This window comes from Canis aureus, chromosome 34 (genome assembly GCF_053574225.1).
Source record: "Canis aureus isolate CA01 chromosome 34, VMU_Caureus_v.1.0, whole genome shotgun sequence".
Classification (NCBI taxonomy): Eukaryota; Metazoa; Chordata; class Mammalia; order Carnivora; family Canidae; genus Canis; species Canis aureus.
The window spans coordinates 8,494,528-8,517,634 of record NC_135644.1 but is presented as its reverse complement, the minus strand read 5'-3'; the positions used below and the strand labels follow the sequence as shown (position 1 = coordinate 8,517,634).

Below are 23,107 nucleotides of genomic sequence, written 5' to 3'. Positions count from 1 at the left end.
CAGCAACGAACCTTTCACTTTTAATTCAATGCTGCAGCTTGCCGTGCCCGCGTCATTACGGGCTTCACAGACGTAAGTCCCACTATTTTCTACCCTGGCACCAGAGATTTGGAAAGTGGCTAGGCCATCGATGAAGGAAATGCCATGTTTCTTAATGGCTGTTATTTCATTCCCGTCCAGATACCAAGAAACTCTGATTTCAGGGGTGCCTGTGATTTGGCATTCGAATGTCGTAGATTGTCCATTTCTCAGCACTAATACCGGGCTGGGCTTCTTAATAAATTGAGGAGGTTCTAAAGATGGGGAAGAAAGGGTCACGTTGAACATTTGTTTTTTTTTTTTAAAACAAAGGCTGAAATAGCTTTCTTAAGCCTCTTCCTCCGCCCACCCCCAACCCAAGAAAATCTAAGACAAGCAAGCAAGAGAGGTGAACGTAGAGATCAGACCTTTCACAAAGAGAGTGGCTTTACTGGTTGCTGTGCCGACATCATTGCTTAGTTGGCAGATGTAGGTCCCAGAGTCGGCAGATTTGGCTGAAAAGAGCTCCAGTATGGTGGAGGTGTCATCCTTCCAAACGGAGCGAGCTGCTCCCGAGTGCAACTCTTTGTTATCTTTGAACCACTTTATTGTCATGGGTGCAGTGCCACCCACAAGTGCCTTTAGCTGAACCCTTGTACTGGGATTGACATCTTGTGACTGTGGCTTTTCCACGAAGTAAGGGGGTTCTGGGATGAAAGAAGAAGAAGCAAAACGAGAAAGCAAGGTTTACTTAGGAATGGAGCAATGAGGGTGAGAATTAAGAAACGAGAGAGCAGACGAGTCCTTGACAAGTGTAGATTAAAAACAAATGCCGACCTTTGACCGTGAGATGGCCACTGCACTGGTTGTGTCCTGCCTTATTAGTGGCGGAACAAGTGTACGTCCCACTGTCTGAACCTTCCAGGTGACTGATTTCCAAGAAGGCAGTATTGTCATGAAAAGAGAATTTGTATTTTTCACTAGCTGATATTTCTTGGTCATCTTTGAACCACTGGATGCTTATGGGATGTGACCCAGCCACTATACATTCTAAGTCAATAGAAGACCCTTTAATGCTGTCCATTTTCTTCAGTCTCTTGGTGAATGAGGGAGGTATGATAAGATCTATGCAATAAAAACAAAAACAAAAACAAGAAACCATGAGAAAAAGTTAGGTCTGCAGCAATTTGTATTTTCTGTAAAACTGGGGGACATGGGCATAGAGGTGCCCGGTTTCAATACCAACCTAATACATTAATGCTAGCCTTGCAGCTGCTTCTTCCAACATCATTTTGGACCTCAAAAGTATATTCTCCACTATCTCTCTTTTCTGTAGAAATAATCTTCAGTATAGAGACCGTGTCGGTGACACTGATTTTGTATTTTTGGCCCAGGGTCAGTTCTTGGCCATCTTTAAACCATCGGGCTGTAATCTCCTTAGTCCCTGAAAATTTAACCTGCAAGGTGGCTGGGTCCCCTTGGGTGACATCTATAGACACAGCCTCCTCGGTGATTGTTGCAGGTTCTGTAGAGAACAAAGGGACAGGTGTGGGTTGCGAGTCATTCCGCTAGAAGGCCTACATCTGCACTCTTTCTTAAAACCCATGGCAAACTTCCCGAACCAACCTTTAACTGAGAGCAATGCCGAACACCTCTGTATTCCTGCATCATTTTTGGCCTGACAGACGTATTTCCCATCGTGCTTGACTTCGATGCCACTGAGGTACAGACTAGCCACGTTGTTCTCAAAGGTCATTCTTATATTGTCATCCTCAGTGATTTCATCGTTGTCTTTCAACCAAGTCACGGTGATGGGCAGGGAGCCCTTCAGGGTGGCCTGGAAGGCAGCCGTGCCTCCTCGAAGGGAGCTGGTACTCTCGATCTTTTTTACGAAGCTTGGCGGTTCTAGCAGAAGAGGAATTCTCAATCAATGTCAGCTTTCTAGCAAGACTGGATTTTTTTTTTTTTTTTAAAGAGCTCATTCTACAGAAGAGCCGGGGCATCCTTTGGACCGACACTAACCTCTTAGGGTCACCCTGGCACTGCAGGTGCTGCTGCCCACCTCGTTGGTCACCCGACACTGGTATTCGCCAGCATCTGTGGCCACAAACTTGAGGATCTGCAGGCTAACCAGCTGGTCCTGAATGAAGGTCTTATACTTCCTACCGCTTCTCAGCGTCGTGTTGTCTTTGAACCAAGTGATGTCAAAGGGAGGCGTGCCCGCCACCTCGGCCAGCAGCATGACGTCATACTCCTTCAACACTTCAACTGGCTTAAACTCCTTGGTAAAGTAAGGCGACTCTACAGTGGGGGAGGAATTACCCTGCGTTAGCAAGCGAGGAACGTGTGCCACGGGCCGCAGTGCTGGTGACACCGGGGGCAACGTGGCCACAAACCTTTGACTATTAAGATGCTCCCGCAGTGGTCGCTGCCGGCCTCGTTTTGAGCCTCGCACATGTACTCGCCACTGTCCTCGGTGGTCACCTCTGTAAGGCTCAGGACCGCGGTGGACTCCACAAAGGACATCCTGTGCCTGCCGCCCTCCTTAAGCTCTCTGTCGTTGGCAAACCACGTTATCTTAATCGGGGGGGTACCGGCCACCTTGCAGGCCAGCTGCGTGCTGTCGCCCTTCTTGAGCAGCTGCGAGGGCTCTAACTTTTCAATAAACGTGGCCGGCTCTGCGGGAGGAAGGCGGCGTTAAGGAACATCGAGGGGAGGACGGACTGCGGGGTGGGGGGCGCAAAGATGTCAAGAAAACGAGGCCAACCTTTCACAAATAAGTTTGCACTGCACTCCACGCTGCCCGCGGCGTTGCCGACCTGACAGGTGTACGTGCCCGAATCGGAGGTCTTCACCACGTACAGTTCCAGGGAACTTTCCGAGGCTTCTTTGGTGATATAGCAGCTTCCCCCGGAGACCAGCTCCCGGCCGCCCTTCAGCCACCTGACGGTGAAAGGGCCGGAGCCCCGGAAGGTGCTCTTCAGGCACACGGCCGAGCCGGGCAGGACGTCCTTTGAGGCCGGCTTGGTCACAAAGCTGGGTGGCTCTGGGGGGGAGGGGGGAGAAAGGACGTGCAAGAGTTAAGAGGCGCGGCCCAAGGGACGGGGCCCGGGTTCCAACACCGTCCCTAAGGGAGGGAGACGCCAGGTCTCCAGCCAACCTTGCACCACCAGGGCCCCGCTGCTGTCTTTGCTGCCCACGGAGTTGGTGGCTCGGCAAGTGAAGGTGCCCGCGTCGCTCAGGTCCACGCCGTGGATCTCCAAGGAGGCCGTGCCTTCCACAAACGCCGCCCTGTACTTGTCCCCGGAAGCCAGCTCCCTGCCGTCCTTGAACCAGGCCACCCGCATCGGGAGGGAGCCCGCGATCCTGCAGTCCAGCCTGCAGGCGCTGCCCACGACGCTGGCCACGTTGCGCAGGGGCTTCGTGAAAAACGGGGCGATGTCCCGATCTGTTAGTGGCACGGGAAGGGAAGAGGGGTCAGCACGGGGCAGGGCGCCGGGCGCTTTGGGCCTTGCTCACCGGTTGGCCGGGGTCCTGAAGATACTGACCTAGTACAGTGAACGTGGTCTCGCAGGAGCTGCTGCCCACCTCGTTGGAAACCTCAAATGTGTACTGACCGCTATCATGCAGCTCGGCCGAATAAAACTTGAGTTGGGCGACGTTGTTTTTGAAACTTATTCGGTACTTTTTACTGGCAACCAAAGGCCTACCATCTTTGTACCACTTGGGCTTGAGTTCTGGGGTGCCTGTGACTGTGTACTCCAGCGTGGCTGGGTCTCCTGCTGTCACCTGGACCAGTTCGGCTCTCTCAACAATTTTGGCAGGTTCTAGAAGGGTATCAAACAGTTAGCGTGACCAAGTGTGCCTTGTGGTTTCACCTTGAAATGGAAACAGCGACTCTTAAGTTAAAATGTTCCTACACGAACCTTTAACTATTAATTCCCCAACAGACGTTTGGCTTCCGGCCTCGTTTTCAGCCAGGCACGTGTACTTGTCACCATGACTGATCTGAACATCAGGGATTATCAGGGTCGCGACCCCATTAGAAAAGCTCGTTTTGATTTTTCCATCTTCTTTGAGGATCTCTTGTCCTTTCATCCATGTGACCGAAATGGGTTCTGACCCTCTCACGGCAGCTTGTAAGGTAACGGTTTGACCTGCTAGCGCGGTAAAATCATCTACTTTCTTAACAAAAGTTGGTGGTTCTAATTAAAGAGAACAGACAAGACCCGTCAATTCCCAAACACTTTCAACACCAAACCCATGTAAGCGTTTTACCTAGACTACATCGCTCTGGTCTAATACTGCCCTTCCGTAGCGTCAGTTGATAAGAATAAATTAAAATTTAAGAAGAAATACACCTCCATCCAACAGAAAGAAGCACAAAAGATACGCGGTTGTCAGCCGACCAAATGGTCGTAAAAGATTATTACATGACCCACTTTTGGTATCGGAGATTGAGTATTTACAGTGACCTCAGATTAAAGACCCGATGAAGGGCACCCACCGGCTTTGTCCCCAAGGTCCCAGGTTGAAGCAAAAGTAAAACATATTTTCACAGGTTAGGAGGAGAAGAAAGAGGGCCCGCTTTCCTTCCCTGGGTTAAGAAAGCTATTTTGACAATTTGTTAGCGAGGCATCGTTCCGTTCGAGCACTGACCTTTTAATAAGTGTGTTGCACTGCAGCCACACTTCCCAACTTCATTAGCAACAACACATTCATATTCACCAACGTCTGCACTATTGAAAGAGAAGATCTCCAGAGACACAAGAGACTTCTGAGAAAACAGCCTGTACTTTTTACTACTTCGAATTTGCTTCTTGTCTTTGAACCAGCTAATTTCGAATGGTCCAGTGCCCGAGATTTCACACTGAAGGAGGGCATTTGTTCCTCTCACTATATCTGCAGGCTCAAGAGTTTTGATGAAAGAAGGAGGCTCTACAAAAGCACGAAAGCAGTGTGTCAGTAAGGTGTCACAAGCAATGAAAAAGAAAACCTTTTCTCAGAAAACCAATGGACTCGGAGTAAACAAACCTTTGACAACTATTTCAGCACTGCAAGTGTCACTGCCGACGTCATTCACCGCTTCGCACGAGTAACTGCCACTGTCTGTGACTTTGACATCCGTCAGATCAAGCACAGCCTCAGAATTGACAAAAGACATTCGAATGGTATTACTCTCATTAAGTTCTTTGTTATCTTTAAACCAAGTGACCTGGATCACAGGTGAGCCCTTCAGCTTGCAATGGAGGCGCGCTGATTCACCTGGCAGCATTAAGTAAGAGGGGTCCACCTTCTTCACGAAGGATGGTGGCTCTACAGGAAGTCAACAACAACAACAACAACAAAAAAAAAAAAAAAAAAAAGGAAGAAAGAAAAAGAAAAAGAAAAAGGAAAGAGAACTGATGCATCAACTCCACCAAAGAAAAGTAGGCATGTGCCACAGAAAGACACAACACACATAAAATATCTCAATGAGATTTCTGAAAGGGTTGTGGTGTACTCGATAGTTCTCCAGTTTTCCTGGTGGGATTTTAAAATGCTTTCCCAGTCTCTCAACTTCAAACAAACAAACAAACAAACACAAAACAAACTCTTGCCTTACACAAAAAGCAAGCTCCCTGTCTTACACACACACATAAAATTGTATGAGAGCAGATAGTCTAGCATTGCCTAGACACGTGAAAATCTTTTTTTTTTTTTTACATGAAATTCTTAGAAGAAATTTTAAGCTTGTTAATGGCAGACAGTTTTTAAAAGAACAGAGCGGCTTCTGAAGAAGATTGAAAATAAAATTAAAAAAAATCAAACGATGCCAAGATTTCCCCCAAACCAAAACACATTCACTTGGATGAAATCACTTTAATAATAAAATGTACAGACTGCACTGTCAACAGCTGTTCTCCAGCGGCATCCTTAAAGAGAAAAACAACACTCACACAAGTCTTACCTCTGATAGTAACTGTTGCTGAAGACGAGCTGCTCCCAGCCTCATTGGAAGCTGTACAAACATAGGTTCCTGAATCTTTTAGTTTGGCCAGAGGGATCTCAAGTGATGCTATTTTATCTTCAAAATAGATCTTATGATCTTTCCCAGGGGGGAGTTTTTGCCCATCTTTATTCCATGTTACTGTAACTTTTCTGTCTTCATCTACTTGGCACTCCAGGCGGATCTTCTTATTGATAGCGGATTGCACGGGTTCTAATTCTTTGATGAAATGCGGCTTGTCGATTATGATTAACTCAGCTTGGCAGATGTCAGCTCCAAACTTGTTCGACGCTTTGCAAGAATAAACTCCTCTATCTTGAATTGTAAGATTTGAGAGTTCTAAACTGTGTTTATTTTCTGCCTCTGAAATCTTGCGGTTAGGGGAGGGTGAGAGTGCAGCACCATCTTTCTGCCAAATGGTTTCAATGACGGGGGTGCCTAGTACTGTGCAGAGGAACTTGGCTGTCTTACCCACAAAAGTTGTAACGGACTTAGGTCTGGAGTAAAATGTTGGTGGATACGCCTCTGCAAAAGAAATTTTTTCAACATTATATTTTGACCCACAGGAGCTCTTGCCAGGATTATATATTCTAAGAAAGAGAAAAGATGAGTTGTATCTTTAGAGAGACATGGGACACTATGTGAAATAGGATAGTTAATTAATTAGATGAAAAGATTTGCCAGAGGAAAGGGATGAGAGAGTTCTTTACAGAGGAGCGAGACAGCCCTTTCAATGTCTCTAATAAGGAAAGAACAAATGCGGCTTTGTCTGGCAACATTAACTTATTATTGTTAAAGATTCGTCCGCTTTAGTAGCGGATTAGTCATCTGAACTACTTGATAAGTAATTCAGCTGCTCCTTTAGTTCGGTGAATGAGAAGACTGTGTAAAGACGATAAAGAAAATACACTTGACTCTTCTGAAGAGCAGGGACATTAAGTGAAAAGATCGAGTAGTTTTGTGAAGTCTCTCTAACCTTCACATCAACCATCAGCAAATCCTTCAATGGCCCAACTTTGAATCAGTCCCCTAAGTCGTTTCAAACTTGTAAAAATACTGAGAGTGGTAATTTCCCATTTCCATTCTGCATTTTGAAGCGGGCCTTTGGGAATCTCTTCCCAATTTAAAAAGAATTCTCCTCCTCCTCCTTTCCCTCTTGTTATTTGTAAGCTCAGGTATTGATCCCTTCAAGGAACTGGCCCAATTTGGATGAAGAGGTTTCCAAAAGTGTCTTAAGAATACTGCTGTGCAGCTGGTTACGTGGAGACTCTGATCACAAAGTGAAACCACTAGAGGGGTTACCAAGGGCCTGGGTTTCAGATTTTTTGATATATAAAAGAGTGTGGGGGTACGGGAGGAAGGCACAGGGAACCCTGACTCTTCCAAGTCAAAAAGCTGTGCTGTGTTTGCCTTTTCCCTTCATGCTTCTATTGGAAAAGACCAAGGGCCTGTCCCACCCGGATATTTAGTGCATGGCTTCTCTCAACAACACAGGTAATTGCTACCCCAGAGTTTATATTTACACTTTCCCTGGGAAGAAGAAAGCCAAAGAGACAGAGACAGACAAAGAAAAGGAAAGTGCTTCTGATTTTTTTTTTTTTTTTTTTTTTTTTGCTAATGAGGGAATTCAAACACCTGATGGGTATGGGCTGCTCAGAAGTCATCCTATTTGTCGGTTGGGAAATTGAGAACAGAATATTTATGTAGTTGCCCCCTATTTTTTAAATTAGTCATAATGAAAAAAATAAATAAATTAGTCATAATGTCTAGGGTGAGAATCCTAGCTTTTAGTCCTGTGTAGCTCCCTGCCTTGTATTAGGATATTAGGATTTAACTGTAGTCTTATGCTCTTTTTTTTTTTTTTTTTTTGGTTTGTAATTCTGTTCTTAACTGGTTAACTGATTCCAAATGACTAAATACATTGGGATGTTATTCATTTTTAAGGAGCAACAAGTGGTCCTGAAATGTTATCATATTAAGTGCCACGCCAGGCCATGAGGAGTTATCCAAGATATTTCCCCCAGGCTCATCATTTTAAAGAGAGAGGGAGAGAACAAAACAAAACCAACAACAACAACAAAAAAACAAACCGCAAACCAAACTTTCAGGTGCCACTGTTCATCTGATTCCTTGACATTGTTTTCGAAATAATGAGCTATTTTTATTTTTTCTTTAGCTGCTCTTAGAAATACGACTGTAAAGAACGATTGCTTGTCCCACATAGACCCTGCAATACCTAGCCATCATGTCACAGCTCGGCTATTGGTCTCTCCACCTGGTAGGCACCTGTACGAAAAGCAAAAAAGGCAATAGTATGAAATGGGCCAACCACCTCGACGTATGGCATTACCTGTCACAGTCAGTGTAGCTGTACAGCTGACGCTGCCATACTCATTGGAGGCTTTGCAGGTATACTCGCCGCAGTCAACAACCTGGGTTCTCAGGATTTCCAGGGTGGAGACATACTTTGAAGATCGAATAGAACACTTGTCACTTTCATAAATTTCTCGGCCAGCTTTGAACCACTGGAACCGGACATTGGGGGCAATTTGGACCTCACAGGTGAATTTGGCGAGGTGGCCCAGAGCTACTTCCAGGGGCTCGATTCTCCTTTTGATCACTGGGGCAGCTGCAAAGGGAAGCAGAGTTCGTCAGTATGCCTCCTTGTCACGCACCCCACAGTTTTTCTTTTTCTTCTAACTTTTGCTGCTGTTAATGAAGACAGTTGAAATTGGTGAGATGGATTGCAGCAGTTTAAGACAAGTGACTGGAAAATGAGAACAATCACTGAAGGTAAAAGGAGACAATGAGTAGCTTTTAACATATTCAATCGTTACTTTGCGGTGGATTGTGAAAAAAAAAACGTGATTAAAACGGGATGCTGTGGGCTTACATGCATAACAACATGATATAATCTTTAACTATATACCATGCTGACTAAGAACACTGTGCACAGCACTTTAAAAAGTGATCTGCTAAATACAGTGATGAAGTGAAACATCAAAAAAGAAATACAAGTAAGAACCACAAGTGGACAATTAATCATGGTTATTCTGAATTTAGGGATGAAACTGGCAATTTCAGACAGCCAGGCATCCACTGACGGCTTTTATTACATATCATTATTTTCAAATAAACATAAGCTAAAAACATATCGGTATTACGGGACATCCAAAAACAATGTTTTACTTTAAAAATAACTAGTACCGTAGACGTGAAAATGTACTACCCCATAAGGCAGTGAGGACAAAGGAGGAGGATTAATAACCATGACCATGTCTGTGGTTTCACGCTCACTCTCCACACATCGCAGTCTGGCAGAGGCAGGTAAGTGAAAACTCAGTGACGGAAACTAAATCATTAACGACCCAGTGAACGTTAGCGCTCGATGCCCCTCATCTGAGAAATCCAACCTCTTTTGACTACAGTGAGTTTGGCCGAAGTTGATGCATTTCCCTTGGCGTTCAAGGCCTCACAGGTATACGCTCCTTGATGCTCTTCTGTATTGACTCCGTGGATAACTAGCGTATATGTATTTTGATCTTGTAAACACTTGAACTTTTCATCTGAATGCACCAGTTTGCCCTCAAAATACCAATTCACCTCTTTGGCATTTGTTATGGATGACGTGAGGTTTACAACGTCACCTTCCTCCGCAGTAGTGTCCACCAGGGGCGTGAGCATGACAGGGCCATCCTCTCCGACCGCGCTGCCCTCAGCTTCCTGTGCCTCTCCCACGCCACCCTCCCCGGCACCACCTCCAGGGAGCTTCTCTTTTTCCTCTGATGGCTTTGGTATCTCAGCCTGTTTCTCATCAGGGCTCGCAGCTGGAGTGACCCCATCAGGGACGCCCGTGGTATCCCCAACTTTGACCTGACTTTCCACATGGAAACAGCTGACCTCTTCCACCAAGACAAGATATTTAGATTCAGCTTCCGGTTCCCAGATGGCCTCAACCTTCTGTGACTCTGAGGAAGGACCCATTTCTTCCGGCAGGCCTGTTGTGGCTCCTTTCTGGATTCTGGGATCCTCGGCTGTTAAGATGTTTATTTCCTCACATATAACAGAGCACAGGGCATCCTTCAGTTCAGTTGTCAAGTCAGCCATTTGAGGGTCAATGCCTTCAATGGCAATGGTTAGTTCTTCCGTTAGAGTGTTCACTGAGGTAATGAGGTAGGTACACATAACGCGTTTGGGCTCCTGGGTGAAGTGGATGGCCTTCACCTCCACCTTTTCAACGTTCCTTAACCATTCAGAGAAAAGACTTGGTTGCTCACTGGCCACCGCTGCCTGCAAAGCCCTGCGGATCTGAGTTTTTAGGTTTAATCGTTGTTCTTCTGGAATTCCAGAAAGCAAACTTTCCTTAGAAAGAGTGTCACTTGCCTGCACCTCTGGCACACCATTTATCACCATGGGCTCTTTTTTATACTCACTGGTTTGGTTCAGGGGCACTGCCAAGTTGTCAGAATGCTCTTCCTTGAGCAGTACCTGCTTTTCCTCATACGCTAGTGGAAACCTTAAGGACTTGCCTTCCTCAGTCCTGGCTGCAAAATCTTGCCCTGCGCTTTCCAGTTCATCTGCACTTTCCATCACAATTTCATCTTCTGTGCACGTGTGTTCTGAAGGGACCTGGGGTTCACAGTGGACCTCAGAGATGATGACATCAGCACCCTTTAAACTTTCCATGTTCCCCTCAGCTAAGCTCTGACTCAAGATGGGAGCACTTTGTGCCTCTTGCTTTGGAGGGGGCAGGCTTTGCTCTTTGTCCATTGCAGACACTGTCTTTTCTTTTGATAAAAGTACTTCCTCAGCCACAGAGGTTGAATATGAAGGGGCTGGAGCTTCTTCTATTGAAGACTGTGGATAACTCCCTTCAGGTTCAGCTAGGAAAGTTTTCATAGACTCCACCGTTAATGAACTAATTTCTTCTACGGACATGGCACTTGGGAAGATTTTTTCAGTTTCTGATAGGATCACCTGGGACTCGGGTTCTTGAAGCATTAGGACATCTTCCTTGGGGAGGGTTTTCTGGGACTGGATAACCTGCAGCTGTAAATTGGGAGATGGTTCCTTGATGGGCTGAACATGAATAGTGCCATTGATGGAAAGACGTGCCCTGGTGCTTTCTGCATCGGGCATATTCTGCTCCAACGTGACTGTGGATTGCAATTGCTCAGCCACTAAAGTTACTTGACTACTCAGTTCACTGGTTTGAACAATATGCTCATGAGAAAGCTGCTGGCTTTCTTCTGCGACTGAAGCAGCTTTCAAAATGGTGCTGTTTACAAAAGCTGCAATTTCCTGCTCTGAGTCAGATGCCTCAACTGCAGGACCCTTTAATGACATCTCTGGAAAATCCTTAGTAGCCTCTGGTGTGGGTTTTGCTTTGCAGGGAGCATCCGTCATGTCTGTATCTTCTAGAAGCACAAGCAGCTCTGCAGTGCAGGTGGACTCACCCCACATATTCTCTGCTCTACAGACATAGAGGCCACTATCTTCCCTCTGGGGGTCATTAACAATGAATGTTCCAGAACCATCAGGATTATGAATGATAGTGTGATACACATTGGTGCAAAGCTGCTTGCTTTCTTTGAACCACGTAACAGTGGGTGCAGGCTCTCCAAGTACCACGTACTCAAAGACAGCTGGGAGCCCCCGAGCGCAGTGAATTGGTTTAAACTCCTTAAGGAAGTAAGGGGGACAAGGACCTTCAAACTTCTCCAGAAATGTTTCCACTGGTTCTGCTTCTGTCTCTTTTTGGCCCTCTCCTTTGGAACTTATTTTTAGAGAGGCACTGCACACGGCCTGTCCGTATTCATTACTGGCAACACATGTATACTCTCCCTCATCCTCAAATTTGGTGAACAGAATGATCAAACTATGATCATTGCCGTCAAAAACAAATTTGTAGTCAGCAGAAGGAGTTAACATCACTCCTTTAAAGAACCACTGAATTTTAGGCTTGGGAATGCCAGTGACAGTAACAGACAGTTTAGCCACATCCCCTATGCTTATTTCAGCATTTGACACTTCTTTGATGAAAACTGGAACATGGCCTTCCTTTTTGGACTCAAATGTAGTTGAATGAATTGGAGGTGCAGACAAAAGTTCAAGTGTTTCATTTCCATTAGATAACTGATGGCCAGAGCTATAGGTTTGAAATCCTTCTTCCTCAGCAGACAGAAGAGAACTAGAAAACTCTGTATGGAGAAAAGTGATTATTATTTTACAACAACAAAAACATAGAAGTCAACGAACAATTGCACCAACCGATGGCCTTCTTCTGCTTTATTCCTAGAAGCATTAGATTATCTTGAGATTTATAAAAAAAAAAGAGCACATTTCTAAATTTTTAATCTTAGCTCATTATAGCATATTATAGAACCATAAATACTGTACTCATGCAACTTTCAATCCACTTCAAAAATGCATGTAATTTTAAATCTGTTCTAGTAGTTTTCTTTTTGATATAAACCCAATTCTAAAGTTCAAAAAACTGCTGCCTATATATTTGTAATAAAAGAATCCAGGATTATTTAAATCAATTTCTAAAAAGATTCAGAATTGCTGTTTATGTTTAAAATTTTCTTGAGTTAAGAATGATAGCCTTTGCCAAATTGAAGACTGATGATTTCCAAAATAAAACATTTATGTTTCAGTTATTATTTATAAAGTCTTTATTAAAAAGAGACTATAGGAAATACTTCATTTGAATTTGTAAGAGAACCATCTTTTTTTTTTTTCAGTTACTAGAAATTGGGGCCTCCTTTGGCCATGTAAATCGCCATATTATGCCAACAAAGCTTTTATAATAAGACTTTTGTTAAGTCAAGAAAATGAAGGATCAGGAATGAAAGAAGATAACTCCAACATTAAAAATTGGATTGTACTTTATTGTGTGAGAAATACCTATACAGCATTACTGAACAGAAAAACAAAAGAGTGAATAACAGATATTCTTTAAATAGTATCATGGATGACTGGCATAATATGATATGAAAGAACTAGATTTTTCATTAAGTCTGGTGGGAATGTAGAATAGCTCTCTTAATAATAGTTTTATTACCTTCCCCCAAAGAAATATTATTTTATTAATTCACTCCCCTTGCATCACATGGAATAGTCATGCCTTAATTCCTCTTCTAAAGCATAGAAGCTTTAGAAGGCACAACTCTAGTTTCTATTGCCTATGAATGTACTGGCAAAATTTATCTATGGCATGTAGAATATATACTCAGTTATTTACTATTTCAATTAGTAAGCCACAAAACCACTGGTTAATTTCACATATTAATGGTGACCACTTAATTTTACATTTAGTACCCATGTCCACTCTCCCTTCACTTGAACTCCCAAAACATCTGGAAAGGGAATGAACATGAATATTTAAAATACCCCAACTCACTAATTCATTAAAATACTTTCAGTTGTTTTCCTTTACTTCCAACATGGCATATTGACCATAAAAAAATACAGTAAATAAAATTCAAATGCACTGAAACATGAAAGGTATAGTTAAAAATGCATGTAGTAGAAGCAGCTAATAATTATGTCTAAACTCCACTACATTTAATACAATGAATTCTTTATCCAGCAACAGATAAATTAATATTTCAGGCTTTTAAGTTATGTGCCATTGAATCAGAAAAAAATTCCATTTAATTATCTACAACAATAAGTAAGCCAAGTAAGGCAAGGCTTGTTTTTCCTTTTTCAGTCATTTTTATTCCAAATATCCTCAATTCAATGCATTTGAGACTAAAAGAATTGTAATGAGCAAATTCAAACTCTTCCTTCTTGCAAATTCATTTTCATCAAAGGCATTTCAACGTTTTCCCCTCCCCTCCCCTCCTTCCTTTCCTTCCTTCCTTTCCTGAAACAGGTTTTGAACTGTTACTGTATCAGCTATTGTCATGTTTGTCATGACCAGAATCTCTAATTCATTGAAACATCCATTTTGTTACTAGGAGTAGAATAAATCCCTAAGTCCTTAAACTAGAGAATCAGTTTTATTTCAGGGATTTATGATGAGCTATATTACATTATACCTATACTGCTTATCACAGATATTGTGTGCTCCCTGGTTGAAACAGAAATGATTGTTCCACAACAGTATATCTATCTGGATGAGTAATGATGACTTAAAACAGGTAGAACAGATGTTTGGGGGAGGAGGGGTAGTGGGAAGGGGTGTAAGCCTGTCTGCTCTGTCCGTATCCTGCACATTCTCTCAATTATTCCTTCAATTTGGAAGGCTTGAAGGGAATCCTATTGTGGGAATAAAAAGCTGATAGGTGAAAGAAACGAACTTTGAATATATGAATTCTCATGAAAATTAAATTTAAATTGTTTAATTTTTTAGAATCGAGAACAACATGTTTAATATGAGCATGGTATATAAAAGTTGCCCGATGCAGGGGAAAAATCCAGCTATTAGGTAATAGTGAGTAATTTAGAGGTGGAGGGAGTAAAGACTCCTATTTCCATTACTATATTCTATTAAATTCTCATCATTTGTTACAAAACTAAAATTTATCCTAAGTTATATTAAGAAAAGTTACCACTGGGACAATACCGAATCATAGAATTAAGCAATCACCTCTGAGGTCTTTTGGCCCAACCCCTCATTTTCTAATACAAAAACTGATTTTTTAATATTTATTACATCTTTTGTGAGAAGATTCAGGTTCACAGTGATACACAGATACATTGTTAAGAATTTTATAAATTGATTAAGAATTATAATTTTGGAAAACGAAGTCACTTTAGAGACATATATATCTTAAATTTGAATGTTTCTTAATTTCTAATTAGTTTTAAAAATTTCTAATTTGTTTAAAAACGACAGGAAGGCTTACTATCCTCTTATTTGCATATAATCTGAAATTTCATAATCTGAAATACAAATGACCATATTGCTCAATACTAAAAATGTCCCACTTTCTATTTCCTAGTGCTAAAGATTCTGAAATTGGACTATGGTTTAAAAATCTCTGGGTGACGGGCACTGAGGTGGGCACTTGACGGGATGAGCACTGGGTGTTATTCTCTATGTTGGCAAATTGAACACCAATGAAAAATAAATTTATAAAAAAATAAAAGAAAAAAATACAAATCTCTCTATAAATGTAATATTGTAATATTCTCTCCTCTTCAGGCCAATATCAAATGAATGCTGCATTTAACACCTGATGATATTTTAACAATCGAGAAAATGGGGTATTCTCAGAAGTGGAAAGATCTTTCTTTGCATATTTTGCAAATGTCCAAACATCTAGCTGAACTTCACCCACAAAGAAAGCACCATTGGTCCTTTCAAAGCCAACGAGAGTTATAAACACTTAAGAAGAGGGATATTCATAATGAAAATATTTTTTGAAGAGCAGAACAAATATATTAAGGTTGCAAGGTAAAACAGATCATAGAGTTAGTGATCAGTTGGGTGAGGCTGGTTTCTGCCGTTTGTCTGTTCTAAGTCCAAGTCAGTGAGCCTGGATTTGGATACCAAGGGGCGACAATTTCAAAAATGACTTCTACTCAGAGCAGAGAGGAGATTTACCTTACCGATTTGTCAGCGTGGTCATCTGACCCGGGCTTCCATCCTATGTGTTACTTTACTGAGTTTATCTGCTAAAAGAGAATGCATTCTACTGAAACTCTTTCGTGGAAGGCGAACGAGGGTAAAGCAGTGGGACAGACAGGTAGGTAGCCACGGAGATTTTTAATCGTGCTCGATGATTCACAGCAGAGGTGACACAGTGATGGTTGCACAGTTGGGATCACAGGATATTTACATGGGCTACAAACAGGAGAGTTCTACACAGAGAAAGTATTTTCCCAGGGATTTTCCAGGTATCAGATTCGGGTCGAGTGGGCCTATTTGGAAATTCATTGGATCTACATACTTTGGAAAATCTGGAAGCGCTCAGATGGGTTTAATAATTACTGAGGCAGTGACACGTTGCACTAGAAACTAAGTCAGGGTGAGGGCCGCACAGGTCTCCGCCATCCCTGACTTGTTCGTGGCCACGCACCTGTACTCCCCTTCGTCATCCTTCCCCAAGCTCGTTATGAACAGGTTGTGGAACCCTATGCCACTTTCCTCGGCACTGAACCGTGCTCCTTGCACCAACCTCCCATCTTTGTACCAGTAAACCGTGGGTCTCGGAGAGCCCCGGACCAAACACTGGAAATAAGCTGCTGTGCCTAACGGTGCGTAACAGTCAGAAATCCCTTTGATAAACCTGGGAGGCCCTTCCACCACCTGAAATTCAAAAAAGCTATCTGAATATTTGCTCTTTAAGACCAGTTCTTCCTTCAAGCTGCTTAAGGTCACTTTGCTCTTCTTGGTCGTCAGAGCAAACCTTTCAGAATCTCCCATGGTGAGGAATCCCCGGCAGATGGCCTCCCCTGCACAATTCACAGCCCTGCACCTATAGGTCGCGCTGTCAGATGGACAGAAGTTGCGAATTTTGAGGGTGTGACTTCCAGCCTCCTCGCTGATCTCATATTTGACGTTATCGGGTTCAATGCACATGTATTCCTTATACCATCTCACTTCTGGGCTAGGGATGCCTATGACCGAACATCGGAACACAGCGTCTGAATTTTCGGGAATTTTAAAGTCACAAATGGGCATTATAAAGCGAGGAGGCATTTCAAATACTTCTAAATCAATTTTTAAATCTCTGTCTTCTTCCTCCCTTGAAGCCATACTTGGATCCGCTAAATTCAACGGTAGAACATCCAGACTCACAATCATGCTTTTATGATCGGGAGTAAATTCAGGGACTGTGACGATTTTCACTTGCTTCTCAAATTCTTTAACATCTTTTTCACTTAATTCCACTTCCAGGACAATCTCTTGAGGGGACGGCGTTCTTGACGATGGCGTGTTTTCCAAATCAAACTGCATGACGTGCTGATGTGTGACTGGAGGCGGGAGCGCCACCGCTCTCTCTTTCTGGGGCACGACGTCTACTTTTGCAAAGCTCTTGGCTTCCCCTATGATGTTCACAGCATGGCACATGTACTCTCCGCCCTCGCCTTTGCGAAGGTTGGAAATTTCCAAAGAACACACATTGCCCACCCTTTCTATTTTGATTCTTTCATCTGGCTCCAGCAGAGACTTATTTCGATACCATTTCACACCAGGAACTGGAATGCCCTCAACTTCAACAATGAAGCCCAGCGTTGTGTTCTCGTAGATCTTCCTTCTGGTCAGAGGTTCGATGAACGACGGGGGCATTTCATTGTCTTTTGGTTCGATGGCTTCACTGGGGGTGCCGAATGAATCGGAGCGCCCCAGTTCGTTAGCGGAGCTCCTCTCTCCTGTGGGAGTATGGAAATGTTCATTTGGTGTACTGTCCTCCCTTTCTATTTTTGATGGATACCTTTTAAGGTTTCCAGTGGGATTTGGTCCTCCAGTAGGAATAGGATGTCCTTCAACTGTTTCTCCTAATGGTGTGGAATATCTCTCCAGGGCCTCCCCTGGGGGTGTAGTATATCTCTCCAGGGCCTCCCCTGGGGGTGTAGTATATCTCTCCAGGGCCTCCCCTGGGGGTGTAGTATATCTCTCCAGGGCCTCCCCTGGGGGTGTAGCATATCTCTCCAGGGCCTCCCCTGGGGGTGTGCAATATCTCTCTGCTACCTCGCCTTCGGAAGGTGTGGAGTACCTCTCGCCAGCTTCCTCTAAGGGTGTGGCTCTTTTCATGGTCTCACCCCCTGAATTCGTTGTGGACTGTTTGGTTGTGTCTGAAGGAGTAAAATACAAATCAGGAGCCTTTGGGGTCTCAAAATGTTCAACAGAGGATGGTGGCGTATAAAACTGATCTAACTCTGAGATTTCTTCACTGCTTATACTTCCCACGTCAATCGAAATGTCAGATTCAGGAGAAAACGGGCGGCCTAATGAGTCCTGTTGTTGGCTGTAGTATTCATACACGGTGTGGAAAGTTACTTCTTCAACCTCCATTGACGTGACTGACTCACGCTGGACAGGCCTTGCCTTGGGTTTGGGGTCTTTAGTTTCAGGAACTTGGTGCTTTCCAGCAGCAAGTAAATATTGTGCTAGAGAGGCCTCGGGGTCTATTGCTTCTGTTGTATGTGCCTCATCTGGTTTGGGAAGATTTTCAGAAAAAACAGTTTCTATCTTCTCTCCTGCAGTAGTGGACAGAGAAATTTCTTTCCGAACTTGAACTTCTTCGTAACATTTTTCCTGCCCAAAGGCATCAAATTTTGCCCTTATTTGTTCATTTGGATTCTGCTGTTGCTCGTGAACATCACCTTCGTCGTCTCCCAAAGTTCCAGTGACATACCCCTGTGTCGCTCCATCCTGGTCCTGAAACGACGCCAGCTCGGGTGCCACAGTGTGCTCTTCCTTCTCGTGGACCTCTAAGAGATTTTCCTCACTTGCTGCTTTTTTCAAATGTGAAATGAAACTTTGACCTCCGTTTTCCAGAGAAATTTTTCCCTCAGAAACAGAAGTCTCTCCCACATCAGCAGAGGAGGTTTGACGTAGGGCATGTGGTTCACCGTGGGTTTCTCCAGAAAAGGATTTAAGGGGAATATCAGGATTTAAAATTTCTAAGTTATGTTCCTCTATGTGTTTTTCCAAATAAAGGGTATTTTCATCAAAATGACTTTTCTCTATCGCAGTCCTATCTGAAAACTCCTGACCGGAAGACATTTCGGGGGTGGGAAGTGTGTCATTTAGCACACTTTCAGAGGTATCTTGTGTTTCAGGTTGTAATGCTTCTGTGCCAGAGATTTCTTTTTTATAAGGTGTCTCCTGTTGCCTGGTCTCTGGCCCTTGGAACTCCATAGCTGCATCTCCTAGGTGAGAATACATTTGTTTTAGATCAAATACAATGTTCCCAGTATCAGCTGCTTCAGAAACAGGATGTTGGATTTTAGAAGAAGCTGCTCCTGGTTGGCCACCAGCTGAAGCTTGGAATTCTAGATCTGCACTTTCTACTTGAGAGTAGAACTGCTTCAAGTCAAATGTAATAGCTGCTTCGTGGTCAGTCCTTCCAGAAATTGCAGACTGATCTGTAAGACCTAGTTCTTTTTCTTGTTCCCTTTCTTCTACTTCATATTCCTTCCAAGTCTGAGAAGAAAGCAGCTTTAAATTCATTACAACGTCAGATGAATCGGGTTGGGCGTTGGGAGACCTTGTGTCTGCCGGATACATATTTGCATTTAGGTTACTGGATCCTGATTCTCTTCCCGGTAATGGCAAGTTCCTGTCACCAAGCTTCCTCTGAGGGGGACTGACAAATGATTTCCTGGTAAGTGTTTTTTCTAGAACTCCTTTTTCTACATGTTGTAACTTTTCAAATGCAATGATTCTATGCTTCACCTTTTTCCCTAGGTAGTGTCTCTCTTCACCAAGGGGTTCTTCATACTCGAGAGATGAAGCTGTTGGATTGTAACTATCAGGAGTTCTCTCAGACTGGCTATGTCGTAAAGAGTCACTTTGGGCATATTCTTGTACATTTTCCCTTTCTGCTTCACCAGGTTTTCTGAAATCGTTTTTTACCTCTTGCCTAATTTTTTCAACTTCGCTGAAATCATCGACAAATGGATAAACAGTACCTTCTGCTTGGTACAGCTTGGATTTTTCATTTCTGCGTCCCTCTTTCCCCTCACTCTGACCCTGTATGAGTTTGGCTCTGACAGGCTTGTTGAGTTTTATGGCTCCAGCAGCACCTTGCATAAATCTGGGTAGTTTTTCTCTAGAATATGTGCAATGAACCTGGCCTTTCTGGTCTATCTGTTCAACTGTCTCCAGGCTTTGAAAATATTCCATTACAGAATGTTCTTGTATCCTGGACTGGGGAATAAAAGGACCAGGTGGATGATCATAAAAATGTGCCCTTACAGATTTTCCATGAATTTGCTGATCTTTGGAATATTTTGCATAAATCCCACCAATGTTTTCTAATTGACTATACTCCCTATGAGTGACAGGTTCCACTGTCAGATTCGAAACACTCTCAACGGTTCCTGAACTGTTTTCAGCAACACATTTATATTTTCCAGAATCTTGAGAATTGATCTCATTAATATATAGCCTGTAGCTAAAATTAATTTCTTCAAACTGAAACTTCTGGTCCTGCTTTAAAAGGAGTCCGTTTTGAAACCACGTTACAACTGGTTTGGGCTCACCAGACAATAAACATTCGAATACGATGGAATCCCCTTCTCTACATCTGGTATGCTTTGGCATTTCCTGTAACATTTTTGGTGGCTCATTAGTGATATCAGCTGAAAATATAAATTTGTGTTTTGGTGACTGAGGGGCCTCATCTTGAGGTGTTGCTTTAGTTTCCAATTCCTCAGCATGAAACAATTCTCTTGACTCTTTCTCGTGCTCTGGGGTAGGAGTAGCTGCTGTTACCTGAATTTCTACAGGGAAGGAAAGCAATTCTGTGTCTGCAGAGGGAGGAACTGGGGGTTTGGTTTGTAACATCTGGAGATGTTTTTTGCGCTTTTGTCTCCAAGGCGGTTGGATGTCTTTTGTTTGGTCAAACACCATTGCCAACTCTTCTTCCACATCCGTATACTCGTGCAACACTGGTACCGAATGTGCTTCAACACCATGCCCTCGCTTTGCCATCACTCTAAGTATACCCGTTGTTTTTACTGTTCCATATTGGTTAAACAGCACGCAGGTAATAGAACCTTCATTTTGAGGATGAACAGAAGAAAAAGTTAATATTGAGTAGTTTTCTGAGGTCTGCGCGATAAAGCCTCTGTTGCGTGGGATTGGTATATCATTGTTATACCACGTCACTATGGGTGGAGGGTATCCTTGAAAGTGACACACAAATTTACAACTGTCACCTTCATAAACTTCTTGAGATTCGATTTCTTGAAGAAATGAAGGTGGGCAACGTTGCGGATGCCTTTGGAACGAGCTTTCCAAAACTCTTGTGGTTTTTCCTTCTTGCGCAGTTTGGAATTCATCGGTTTCCGTGGAAACAGAGTGCTGCAATTCGCTCAAGTCATCCTCTCTTATTCTCTCACTATCCAGTTCCACATTTTCTTTAATATTCATAACTGCCCCAAAAGCTTCACTGGCATGTGGCATAATAACTTGGGACACCTCTTCAGGTGTCTCATATAGTTCCTCGTTCTTATTTATAGCAGTGATATATCTAGATGACGCTCCAATTTCAGTTTTGGTCATAATTCCTTCAAATTGTTCTTCTGCTTGGGTTTCCTCGCTTACCAGAATCCTACCATAAAAATGGTCTTCTTGGGGACTTTCTCTTAAAAATAGCTCTTGGCTCATTCTTGTTTCTGTCTGGAGGATTTCTTCATCAACAGTGGTTTGAAAGCTTATGGGAGGCTCTCCAGATTCTACATCTTGGTCCATTTGATTAGGAAGGACCTGTGGATTTTGGACAATCCCCTCGCATGAATGATCCACCCTATCCCTATTTTCGGCTAGATCAGATACAAACCTGCCTTCTATCTCCTCTCTAGAGCACAGAACGTCTTTATCACTAGCTTCACTTCTCAGAGTTCTTGAGCTTATTTCAGATGGCATATCTGAAAGAGGTAACTTCTTTTTCTCCATTAACATTTTTCTAGCCTCCCGTAAACGTTGCAACTTTATTTTGGTCTCCTCGTCCAGGAAGCTTGCCCCTACATTCAGCCATTCCCTTATGTCAGATTTACTTTCTAAATATTCTTCATCACACAGAAAGTCAGTTTTCTTGCCTGGACTTACTGTCTTAAAGTGTATAGTTCGCACCATTCCCATCTGTTCTACATCCTGTTTTTTGTTAAAGGGAGAACCAGTAAACCTCAGGCCAACTTTTATCCTCTCTTCTCTCCTTTCAGCTAATGCCTCCATATTTCCATGTGTCTGTTCTGCCCTCTTTAGAAATTCTAAACATTTCTCATCTTGCCCTTTTTGCATAACAAGCAATGAGGCTGTTGATTCAGCAGAGCCTTCACTATTAATTGCTAACAATCTATAACTTCCCGAATCTCTGTTTTGGACGCTTTTAACCTCTAAGCTGGATGAGTGATGATGTAAGTCACTCTCAGTTTTTATAACCCGTCGAAGACCCGTTGGAATAGGTCGATTGTTATGAAACCAAGTTATTTCCGGAGTTGGACAAGCAATTAATTTACATGTAAAAACAACGGGATCACCCTCCAGAACATACTGAAACACAAGTTTTTGGGTAAAAGAAGGCTTGAAATATTCAGGCCAGGAGCTTGTAGAGGATATTCGACTTGCATATCTTTTAGCCGCCATGGAGCTATGGCCCACGTCTTCAGAATCTGAAAAGGCATCGCGTGTATCTCTTTCTGAATGTTCAGATTCCCCCTCGGAGAACAACTCTGGAAAAAAAGTAAATTATAAAGCATTTTACTATTTTCCATAGTCTTGAAAAAGTTGAAAATAAATGAAATTGCAAAATAGGAAATGAAATAAAATGCATGCTACAGATTCTCACAAATCCATAAAAAGTTCACTCACCATATTTGTTCGAATAAACGCAACACCATGCTCTGTTTAAAAGATTCTGACACGAAAATCGTTCGTTGTCTGGTCTTTTCTTCAAACTGTTGAAATTTCTTCTTGAACAAGCAAAAATGCATTTCAAAATAACATGTTCCTGTGCATGTTTGTTTGGGGAGCAGGAAAACTTAGTTCTTTTGATGGCTAAGAGGAAAATCTTACCTGACTTGCAGAGAGTGGAATAAACGCCCTTTCTGATCCTTTTGATTATAGAGTAAATTATTATATTTTTGAGAATTAACTATTTAAAAAATATCTACAAGAACTATAACCATAAGTAATTAGCTAAAATAAAATGAGAAGGCGTTTATTCGAACTAATACAGCCATAAAGTCACAATGTTATGCAAAGAAAAGCAGGCAATAAGGATCACGTAAGGCAGCTATCTGCAAGCCAGTGTAAGAGACATATCAATGTTAAGATGATGTATGTGCATGAAGTGTCCACCAGAATGGGAATATAACATTTTCACACACCCTAAATAAAGTCGCATTTCAATCATAATTCATTCGTGACATTGCATTCTGAGAATGACAGCTAGGTTATTGCCTATTGTT

At 42.8% G+C, this 23,107-nt stretch overlaps 1 protein-coding gene across 2 annotated transcripts in view; it reads right to left on the bottom strand.

Annotated features, from left to right (window-relative positions):
- The window catches only part of TTN (titin), a 274,020-nt gene that overhangs the window by 194,356 nt on the left and 56,557 nt on the right, over positions 1–23,107 (bottom strand). Inside the window, exons 46-60 of one of the 2 annotated variants that reach the window (XM_077883161.1) lie at positions 8,358–8,636; positions 5,969–6,532; positions 5,053–5,334; positions 4,678–4,956; positions 3,945–4,223; positions 3,567–3,845; positions 3,179–3,466; positions 2,786–3,064; positions 2,415–2,696; positions 2,041–2,319; positions 1,645–1,923; positions 1,265–1,543; positions 856–1,143; positions 447–725; positions 12–293 (exon numbers count right to left, since the gene is read on the bottom strand). In XM_077883161.1, the coding sequence (XP_077739287.1) occupies positions 12–293; positions 447–725; positions 856–1,143; positions 1,265–1,543; positions 1,645–1,923; positions 2,041–2,319; positions 2,415–2,696; positions 2,786–3,064; positions 3,179–3,466; positions 3,567–3,845; positions 3,945–4,223; positions 4,678–4,956; positions 5,053–5,334; positions 5,969–6,532; positions 8,358–8,636 (4,497 nt within the window). Of the gene's footprint in view, positions 1–11; positions 294–446; positions 726–855; positions 1,144–1,264; positions 1,544–1,644; positions 1,924–2,040; positions 2,320–2,414; positions 2,697–2,785; positions 3,065–3,178; positions 3,467–3,566; positions 3,846–3,944; positions 4,224–4,677; positions 4,957–5,052; positions 5,335–5,968; positions 6,533–8,357; positions 8,637–15,709; positions 22,370–23,107 lie in introns of those variants that run through there. The other variant, XM_077883160.1, reaches the window with a different exon arrangement.